Below are 11,271 nucleotides of genomic sequence, written 5' to 3'. Positions count from 1 at the left end.
ATATATATATATATATATATATATATATATATATATTGTTACTGATCGCGGTTTAAGATGTTAGTTACCGAGCAGTTTGGTATTGCCGCGACCTAACAGGATCCCTGACTCACCCGATTCACCCAGGACTTTGGCCGGATGGCACCACAGCTAGTCAATAGGGAAAAGACAAAGGCGACACGGATGTGAAGAAGAAGAAGCAGAAGACAAAAAGGTTGGAAATACCACTAAATTTATTCCTACTATTTACATGCTCAAAGTAACCAAGGAGAAGGAAAGATAATAAAATAATATACAGAAGGATTAGAGACACAGTGCAATTATTAACTTATACAGCTTAATTAACCCAGGACAGAACAAACAAAAGACACTGACTCAAGCGGGGAATTGCAGTAATGGCAGGATGTGGATGGCTGGAGGGAGAGGGAGGTCCAAGGGGGTCCCGCAGCACAACCGGCGCGTTTAGCAGCCGCCGTTCAGGCCAGGCCCCACGCTGCTGTTTTGGCTGCTGTTTACGTCGCGTGCTTTGCCAGGCCTTGTCCCACTCGTCTGGTCCAAACCCTCAACTCTTTCTTGTTTCTCTCACTCCTCACCACCGACTCCTCACCGCAACCAACTGACCACCGACTCCTTACCACCGCAACCAACGCAACCACTGACCCTCCTCTGGCAACCGACTCAGACCAACTCCTTGTGACCAACTCAAAGTGCATCTCCGACCAACTCACTGTGACCACTTCCGTTTGCGCCTTTTATAGCGCCTCCAGCGATTACGCCGCCGGCGTTTTGGACACGCCCATCGGGGTGCTCACCTCGGCCCTGGTTGGTCGCGCGACCCTCGGGCTCCGCCCTGGATGACGACGGGCGGGCGCGCCCCTCCTCCCCTCTGACGAGGTGGAGACACGCCTTTCTTCTCCGACTCAAAGCACATGGTCAATGGCGGTTATTGGAGGGGAGGTGATTGGGAATCGAGGGCTCAGCAGTGACGAGAGGGGATGTAATATGGAAATGGAGGTTTTGGGGATGGGAAGGAAAGGGAGATTTTGGGGATGGGAAGGAAAGGGGATCTATTCTCTTTCACTGGTGCAATGGAGTATTTCAATTAATGGAAGACACAGCCTTACACTAATACACATAATAAGGATATAACTGTCAAAAAAGATATATCGTGTCCTGCATGTATGTTTTATGGACTAACTACGGGAACGCCCTTTGACCTTTATACAACCACAAACGGAGGGAGGAGGGGTGATATTTTACAACAACCTTTTACAACAACATTTTACCACAACAATAAAAAAAAAAAAACATTCTCATATCCACAACAATATATATATATATATACAGACTTGGCATTTAATATGGAATATTTTTTTTGTGGGGGTGAACTTACTTTTCAAGATGACTTAGAACCAAAAGTTCATTGGAATTATGTTGAAATTATTCTAGATTTTGTTAATGTGACCTTTAAAAGAAACAAAAACCACATTTGACATTTCGAAACAAATACATTGACACTTGAAAGTGATGTAAACTGATATCGCACTCAATTCATGGACAGTACTGTGTTAAACTTCTGTACGTTTTCCAGAAGTAGCTCTTTATTTTGCACATTAGCCAATTTTTTTTTTACCAAAACTAAAGTTAAATTACGACTGGGATTACGGACAGTAAATATACAGTTCAGTACTTCGTGTAACCCCCACGAGCATTCAGGAGAGCACGTACACGTTGAGGCATGCTGTTCACGAGATTTGCCAAGGTTTGGACAGGAATCGCTTGCCATGCAGTGACAATAGCCTGCTGCAATTCACGCACAGAGGTCGGCTGCTGGTCCAAGTGGTCGATTTGACGCGTTAATTCTGCCCACAAGTTCTCTATCGGATTCATATCCGGGGACATGGCAGGCCACTCCATATGCTCTTCACCACGGTCAGCAAGAAAGTGTTGGATCATGCGAGCACGATGAGGCCGTGCATTGTCATCTTGGAAGACAAAGTTTCCTCGAAAGGCTGCACGAGCAAATGGAAGCAATGTTTCTTCCAGAATGGCCCTGTACTTGAACTGGTTCAGGTTTCCATTCAGAACAACCAGGTCAGTTTTGCCCCCTGCATGAAAAGCAGCCCAAACGGTCACCCCACCACCTCCAGCTTGGACCCTTGGCACTATACAATCTTTGTTGTAGGCTTCATGTACTTGTCTGCGCACTCGGACGCGGCCATCTTGACGATAGACCAGAAATCTAGACTCGTCACTGAAGATCACATGATTCCAGTGTCCTGGCTGCTATTGACGGTGCTCTCTGGCCCACTGCAATCGGCGCTGGCGGTGTTGTCTGGTCAGGCGTGGCTTTCTCAGTGGACGCCTGGCACGATAGCGTGCTTGAACCAGTCGTTGGTTGACTAGCCTTCTGGATTCAGGCACATTTGTCAGTTGCTGCCACTCAGCCCTAAGCCGATTAGCTGACTTGGTATGGCCATTGCGTACTAACCGGTGCAGCTGGCGATCATCCCTCCTTGTGGTTCTGCGGGGACGTCCTGGCCTCGGTATTGGAGTAGGGACACCCCTCTGAGCATTTCGTTTCAGGATCTTTGACACCTGACCTTGAGTGATGCCATACTGCCGAGCAATAGCACGCTGTTTCATGCCGTAATTTCGTAAAGCCACCACTCCATGACAAACAGCATTGTCGAGTTGACGGACCATCTCCAGAGGAAGCGGCAATAACTTTTGGAGACGTGCAGCAGTTGTTTTCCACTAATACAGAACGCAACAACCCTTGTATACCTGACTGTGAAGCCAATCATCAAATGCACCTGTCCGTACATTTTGCCATGCCACCTGTGATATAATCCTGTTGTTGACTTCTTGCTGCAACAGACAATCAGTGACATGATTCTTTTAACAAATAAATCACCAAAGTGTAAAAGAAACTCACCAGATTGATATACTGAGTGAAGAAAGTAAACCCAAGTCAAGAAAAAAAATATATTCCATATTAAATGCCAAGTCTGTATATATATATATATATATATATATATATATATGTATATATATATATATATATATATATATAAAAGATAGATAAAATATGTTGACATAAATCGAATAGCGTGGATCGGGATTCTGTGCTTGCCTCACTATACATCGCTGCAGAGGCACAAGTTTGTTTGAACTTAGGATAATGACTATATGAGTTGTTGTGTCGTCATGATTTAAGCCAATGATAATGCAAACATTTCTTCTGCTCAAATTTATTTGTAATATCAGTGATGTTACATCTTTATAAGCAATTTAAGTTCAGGATAGTGATAACACTTCACTGTAAACAATACAACAACATGTCGCAGTTCTTGGAAGGTGAGGCAACTGCTTGATAGCGAAACGAATATTGTCAGGGTGGCCAACGCGTCATGATCCTACATACAGTTGACCATATGTGAAGACCGGTTGTTCTAGCCACAAGCACACCCTAGACAAACTCTGCCCCTGACTCTTGTTTATGGTCATGGCAAAGGCAATTCTCACTGGGAACTGACGTCGTTGCCAATGGAATGGGAAAATCCCATCTGTAGGTTGAAGAGTGATGCGAGGGATAAACACACTGCGACCTGCATTGTCACCATTAGCAATAATAGCCTTTAGGAGGCGGCCACAGATAACTTCTTTCACGATTAACCGTGTCCCATTTAATTGCAGAGTCCTGGCTTCGCGTTGAGGTTGCGGAGCAAGATTAACGGCATGCCATCCTTGAGTGAGAGTTGATGAGGTGGCATTCCGGCAATGTTAAGGGAATTGAGATATTCAGTTGGCAAACGTGTGGCATCGTCATCATCATCATCATTTACCGTCTTGTCTGCACTTTGACAAAGTGTTGGTGTTCCAGGAAATGTATCTGACATGACCTCGTTGATGGTATCCACCAATGTGTTATTTGGTGCTAATATTGCACGATCTGCCATCCACTTATGATCTGTGTGGTGTCGGTGAAAGTCAGGAAAGACCCAGTCAATGACTTCACTCATGGATCTACTTGATTGTTTCACGTGAGGTGCTGTCAATTTGCATGCACATTTCCTCTGGTATTTCAATGCATGCCTCATTGTTGTAGGGTAGCTGTCCGTTGCCAAGTTGTAGTAGCCAACGATCAAACTCCCTCGATTTTTTATAATGTCCAATGTCCATTCATAAGCACACGCATATTCTCGGTAAGGTGGAATATCTTGAAATGTTGCCACAACACAGAGAATATTTCAGAGAGGCATTGACAATCTGGGCACGTGATCCATGTTTAATAACAGGAAGCACCTGTCTAAAGTGTCCAGCAGAGAACTATTACTTTTCCCCCAAAAGGTATGTCTTGGTTGGTGATGTCTCGTAATGTACGGTGGTCAAGTGCCTCAAGTAGGTGCCTGTGACTCATTGGAGCCTCGTCCCATACAATAAGGTTTGCTCTACGAATTAGGTCAGCAAGAACACTTTGGTGAGATATCGATATTGATAATGTTGTTGAGTCAGTGACCATGATGGGGGCTTTGAACCTGGAATGAAATGTACGTCCACCCAGCAGAAGTGTAGCCGCAATACCACTTGAGGCAACAGCTAGAGAAACATTCATTTTGTCACTGTGCAGGGTGTGTGCAGCAGCTAGCAGAGTGTTCAGTGTATAGGTTTTACCTGTCCCACCTCTTGCATCCAGGAAGATAGCCAATGGTTCCTTTTTCTGTAAAGCAACTATAACAGTGTCATATACATATACCTCACGTTGAGAGGGTAGAAGTGCATTTGGGCCATGCAAGCGTTGGTTTACAATGTTTCTCAAAGTTTTAAAATCATAAGCAAGTTCAAGTTCCTCCTGAATAATCATTGGCAGTTGTGGTTGTGCAATATTTCCATTGATTGCTTGCACTGTTGCACGCAAATCATTTGTGACATTTGGCAGATGAAACTCAGAAAGTTGTCTGTCGTGGTGTTGAAGGCGATGCTCAACGTCCAGCGATACCATTGCACGCAGGAGTTGATGATCAGCTTGCTTATTGAGGAACCCGAGGAAGAAAGTCATCCCACCAGTGCATATGGTGATGGTCGAAGACCATAACTGGGTCAGCAGGGTTTCAAAAGAGTAGAGTAGGAGGGTCACAAAGAGCTCCCTGATTTGTGGGCACATTTGTATTGCTTCTGCAATCTGCATCTGTCAATGCAAAATGCCATTCTCCATCATTTTGAAGGAGACCAAGCGTCTCACACATGCACTTTGGAAAGTTTCATGGCACTGACCATTAATAGTCCTCTACTTCCTTCTACATTTATTTCCATCACTCTTCTCAACCAGTCACTTTCATCCTTCCTCAACACATGACCAAACCATCTCAACCTGTTTCTCTTCACAGCATCAATCACAGGCTCTATTCCCATCATCTTTCGCAATTCATCATTTGTCTTCCTCTCTCTCAACGATACTCTGCACATCCACCGAACCATTCCCATTTACACCCTTTCCAGCCTTCGTTGCTGCTCTACGTTCATTACCTATGTCTCGCTCCCATAAATCATAACACTTATCACACATGCAGCATACACCTTTCCCTTCAGCTTCAACGACACTACCCTCCTCATCAGCACGCCACTCAGTTCCCGAAACTTCTTCCATGCACATCTCACTCTAGCAACCGTTGCTGAGTCTGATCCACCTTCTACATTCAACATGTCTCCGAGGTAGCAAAATGTTTTCACTCCCCCTTCCTCTTCATTAACGGTATGGACCTCAAACATCCGGGGCCTTCGCTCAAACTTGACTGATCTCTCCATACAGGTTGCTTCTGACAAACCAGACGTGATCTGCTTAACAGAAACTTTCCTACCTCATGGTGTCTCTGATTCCTTGGTATCTATCCCAGGTTATTCGCACCTCCAGGAAGGTTAGACCTGAGCCATGTCCTGGAGGTGGGGTTGCTATCTTTATAAAAAAAACTCTTCCTCACTCGCCCTGCACTGCCCTCTCTCCACCTCACCCCCAGGAATACCTTTGGCTACGGCTTCCCCTTCGCTCCCACCTTTTGTTCATATGTGTGTTGTGCCGTCCACCAAACAGTGATGACTCCATATACATCTCGCTGTCTGATAATATGGACCAACTTCTATCTACCCATCCCAACTCTCTCTTCCTCATATGTGGTGATTTCAATTGTCACCATGCCAGTTGGCTGGGTGTGGGTACCTCTATCACAAGCCATGGCTCCTCAGCAAAGGACTTCTGCGACTCACTGGGACTCACGGTCTGGCACCACCCTCTGCTCACCAAACTCTCCTCCTTTGGTATCCATGGAAATCTCCACGCATGGCTGGCGGACTTCCTCTCTAGTCGTAGTCAACGTGTGGCCCTGAATGGGTTTATCTCATCTCCTCTTCCTGTTCAGGCTGGAGTTCCCCAAGGCAGTGTTCTGGGCCCTGTGCGTTTTCTGGTCTTCATCAATGATCTCTCTGACTCTCTTGGAAAATCCTCTCTATCTCTTTGCTGATGACTCTACTCTCTGCCACTCCATACCTATTCCTTCAGATAGGCAGGCAGCAGCCTCCTCACTCTCTGCAGACCTCGACAAAATCACAGACTGGGCAAACAAGTGGAACATTTCAATCCTGAAAAATCTCACACTATCACTATGTCTCTTCGAAAAGACCGTCCGGACAACCCTCCCATGTACTTTGTCAACAAACCTCTCCACGACGTTATGTCACTCAAGCTTTTGGGTCTCACTATCTGCCATGATCTTTCCTGGGAAAACCACATTTCAAATCTGGCCTCCAAAGCCAGCCGCCGACTGGGCATCCTCCGTCGTGCGAAGTCCTTCCTTGGCACACCTGAGCTCCTCACCACATACAAGGCTTTCATCTGCAGCTCAATGGAATACTACACTCCCCTCTGGGCTGGTGCTCCTGCCTCACACCTAGCTCGTCTTCACGCGGTTGAAACCAAAGCGTTCAGAATCATTGGAATCTCCCGCGATGAAGCTAACTCCAAGGGCCATTCACTCACTCACCGCCGGCAGGTTGGTGGTCTTTCCGTCTTCTACCGACTCCTCTCCGGCCTTTCCCTCCCAGCTGTCTCTGGGCTCTGTCCCCCAAATATTCCTGCAGGTCGCACAAGATCTGCCTGCAACCCTCTTATGGTTAAACTGCCAAAATCAAGACTCTGCTCACCTTCACTCCTTCATTCCTCTTTTCTCCTGCCTCTGGAACAAACTCCCTCACTCTCTTCAATCCCACTCCTCCCTCCAGGTCTTTAAAACAGCTGTTCACCACCATCTCTTATCTTCCCCCATCCAAAACCTTGATCTTTTCTACCCCTGCTAATTTCACCCCAAATCCACTTTTTTGAAATACCAACTTCTGTGCTGGAAGTCCTTGGTGTCCTTGTGTTTTATACTTCTCCCACCCCCCCCCCCCCTTCCCACGCCTCCTCCCCCCAAGCCCTCTCCCTCCCACACATCTCCCGATGTCCCTGCTCTCAAATGTTGTGTTTGTGTGCTTCCCCTTCTCTCCCCATCTTGTCTACTGCTCCCTCTTTTTATATATTTTGTTTGTTAGATTTGTTTGTGAAATAAATGTTAGCTCTTTCACAAGCCTCGATTCTGTAAACAAAAAAACAAACCCCCACCCCCCCCAAAAAAAACCCTCCTTTACGTTCTGAGCCAGCACCTCCATCACAGCTACAAATAGTAGTGACCTTAGTACCGACCCCTGATGCGCTCCCACCTTCACCTCAAACTCACCACTGTTCCCATCCTTCATCCTTACAGCTGTACGCGCACTTTTGTACATTGCCATCACTACTCTGATCAACCATTCCTCCACTCCTAACTTCCTCAATGCCCGTGTCAATACTTCGTGTGGAACCCTATCGAATGCTTCCTCCAGATCAACAAACCCAAGAAACAGCTTCTTCCTCTTCTCCATGTACTTCTCCTGCAACTGCCTCACAATAAAAAGCGCGTCTGTCGTTCCTCTTCCTGGCATAAATCCAAAACTGCATTTCGTCGATCTGCACTTTCTTCCTTATCCTCCTCTCCAACACCCTTTCCAATACCTTCATTCCATGCTCCAATAACTTTATCGCTCGGTACGAGCCACACTCCAGAGGGTCACCTTTCCCCTTGTATAGAGGGACGAGGGTACTCAGTTCCCAATCCACTGGAATGCGGCCTTCTTTCACCACCAGATTACAGATCTCTGTCATTCTCTTCACACCCCAACTTCCTGCTGCCTTCAACACATCTCCCACAACTCCCGTCAGCCCTCCTGCTTTTCTACTCTTCATTGCTTTTATCGCTTCCTCAACTTCCTTCTCAGTTATCTTCTCTGCCGGTCCTAAAACTGGGTTACTCTCTATGTTGCCATGCCATTCATTCTCTGCATTCAACAGCATTTCCATACATCTCTTCCGTCTTCCTTTAATTCCATCTGGGTCCACAACGATTTGTCCCAAGCAACTCACCCCCATCACATCACACCTCTCTTTCGCTATCTGCTTTGCAATCCTGAATACCGCTCTCTGACCCTCTTCCGAATCCAAGCGTTCTCCGAACATTTTCCTGCATGCCTCCTGTGCCTTTGCTACCTCTTTCTTTGCAGCCTTCTTGGCTGCCTTATAGCCTTTGCTACCTCTTTCTTTGCAGCCTTCTTGACTGCCTTATAACTTTCATGCTCTGCTTTTTCTGCTCCCGTACCCTTCGCCTTCTGCCACTCCTTGAACTTCTTCCTCTTCTCGTCAATCCTCTTTCCAACTTCATCATCCCACCACCATGTTCCCAAGTGCCTCGGTGGTCCTTTTGTCCATCCACATACCTCACCACCGGCTCCCAACAGACTATCTTTCATTGACATCCAATCACTTTCAAGCTCAACCACATCAGCCTCTACCCTACTCAGCCTCTCTTTTAATGCCTCCCTTACTGGCACCTCTTTCAACCTCCACACCTTCATTCTCGGTTGGTACTTCACCCGCCGAGCTCTCCTCGCACCTTTCACCCTCATGTCGCAGACAACCAAGTGGTGCTGTGAAACAGCCTCCTCCCCCGGGATCACCTTTGTGTCCCGGAGGTGCCCCATATCTCGCCTACGCACCATCAGGTAGTCAACGGTTGTCGTCGATCCACCTGAGTGTTGTGGAAAACCAATCAGGTCCACACAACTTTAGTCCAACTTCTGGTTTAATTCCATTTAGATCATGACATCATCCTGTAATGCAGGAAATGCAATAAGCATAAGATATGGCATCACATGGGACCATTCATAACATTCAATGTAAGCAATGTAAGCAAGCTGAATATTCTATGCTGGCGTACCGTTAGCGAGTCTACCAGATGTAACGTGTCACAGGAGAAGTCTCGGAGCACCGTCCGCAGCAGCGGGTCTTATAGTCGCGCCCCTAGCGGTGTCAACCAGGGTCGGGTGACGAAGGGTGTAACGCCAAGTCGTCGGGCCCTGGTAGACTCGGTGAGGGGAGGGTCGGTAGACTTTCGGCGATGGGAGCGTCGGGAGAGTCCATAGTCTCATAGATGGGTTCGATCGGTTCGTCCGATCTAAATATCTCTAATTCTGGGAGATTTAATCTATCTCTAATTCTGGGGGATTTAATCGATCTCTAATTCTGGGGTATTTAATCTACCTCTAATTATGTGGGATTTAATCTTTCTCTAATTCTGGGGGATTTAATCTATCTGCAATTCTGGGGGATTTAATCTATCTCTAATTCTGGAGGATTTAATCTATCTCTAATTCTGGGGTAATTAATCTTTCTCTAATTGCAGGGGAATGAATCTATTTCTAATTCTGGGGGATTTAATCTATCTCTAATTCTGGGAGATTTAATCTATCTCTAATTCTGAGGGATTTAATCTATCTCTAATTCTGGGGGATTTAATCTATCTCTAATTCTGGGGAATTTAATCTATCTCTAATTCTGGGGGATTTAATCGATCTCTAATTCTGGGGGATTTAATCTTTCTCTAATTATGTGGGATTTAATCTTTCTCTAATTCTGGGGGATTTAATCTATCTCTAATTCTGGGGGATTTAATCTGTCTCTAATTCTGGGGGATTTAATCTATCTGTAATTCTGGGGGATTTAATCTATCTCTAGTTGCGGGGGAATGAATCTATCTCTAATTCTGGGGGATGTAATCTATCTCTAATTGTGGGGGAATTCATCTTTCTCTAATTCTAGGGGATTTAATCTGTCTCTAATTCTGAGGGAATTAATCTATCTCTAATTTTGGGGGAATTAATTCTGGGGGATTTAATCTATCTCTAATTCTGGGGGATTTAATCTGGGGGATTTAATTCTGGAGGATTTAATCTATCTCTAATTTTGGGGGATTTAATCTATCTCTAATTTTGGGGGATTTAATCCATCTCTAATTGTGGGGGAATGAATCTATCTCTAATTCGGGGGCATTTAATCTATGTCTAATTGTGGGGGAATTAATCTTTCACTAATTCTGGGGATTTAATCTGTCTCTAATTCTGGAGGATTTAATATTTCTCTAATTCTGGGGGATTTCGTCTCTCTAATTCTGGGGGATTTCATCTATCTCTACTTCTGGGGAATTTAATCTTTCTCTAATTCTGGGGGGATTGAATCTTTCTCTAATTCTGGGGGCTTTAGTCTTTCTCTAATTCTGGGGGATTTAATCTTTCTTTAATTCTGGGGGATTTAATATATCTATAATTGTGGGGGAATTAATTCTGGGGGATTTAATCTATCTCTAATTCTGGGGGATTTAATCTGGGGGATTTAATTCTGGGGGATTTAATATATCTCTAATTCTGGGAGATTTAATCTATCTCTAATTCTGGGGTAATTAATCTTTCTCTAATTATGTGGGATTTAATCTTTCTCTAATTCTGGGGGATTTAATCTAACTCTAATTCTGGGAGATTTAATCTATGTCTAATTCTGGGGGATTTAATCTGGGGGATTTAATTCTGGGGGATTTAATCTATCTCTAATTCTGGGGGATTTAATCTTTCTCTAATTCTGGGTGATTTAATCTATCTCTCCTTCTGGGGAATTTAATCTTTCTCTAATTCTGGGGGGATTGAATCTTTCTCTAATTCTGGGGGATTTAGTCTTTCTCTAATTCTGGGGTATTTAATCTTTCTTTAATTCTGGGGGATTTAATCTATCTCTAATTGTGGGGGAATTAATTCTGGGGGATTTATTCTGGGGCACTTAATCTATCTCTAATTCTGGGGGATTTAATCTGGGGGATT

At 45.0% G+C, this 11,271-nt stretch overlaps 1 protein-coding gene and 1 long non-coding RNA gene across 2 annotated transcripts in view; both read right to left on the bottom strand.

Annotated features, from left to right (window-relative positions):
* LOC144889059 (uncharacterized) overlaps positions 1 to 11,271 on the bottom strand; it is a 30,675-nt gene that overhangs the window by 14,419 nt on the left and 4,985 nt on the right. The gene's annotated exons all lie outside the window — the stretch shown is intronic.
* On the bottom strand, positions 4,313 to 11,100 carry LOC144889060 (uncharacterized). Its single transcript, XM_078768867.1, has 2 exons — positions 8,974 to 11,100; positions 4,313 to 5,191 (listed from the first exon to the last, which is right to left on the bottom strand). Exons 1-2 carry the CDS (start codon positions 9,121 to 9,123, stop codon positions 4,313 to 4,315), a joined length of 1,029 nt encoding a protein of 342 aa, XP_078624993.1. The 5' UTR covers positions 9,124 to 11,100.

This window comes from Myxine glutinosa, unplaced genomic scaffold, assembly GCF_964187855.1.
Source record: "Myxine glutinosa unplaced genomic scaffold, kmMyxGlut1.1 SCAFFOLD_630, whole genome shotgun sequence".
Lineage (NCBI taxonomy): Eukaryota > Metazoa > Chordata > Myxini > Myxiniformes > Myxinidae > Myxine > Myxine glutinosa.
The sequence above is the reverse complement of the archived record's forward strand: the minus strand, read 5'-3'. Positions and strand labels throughout refer to the sequence as shown.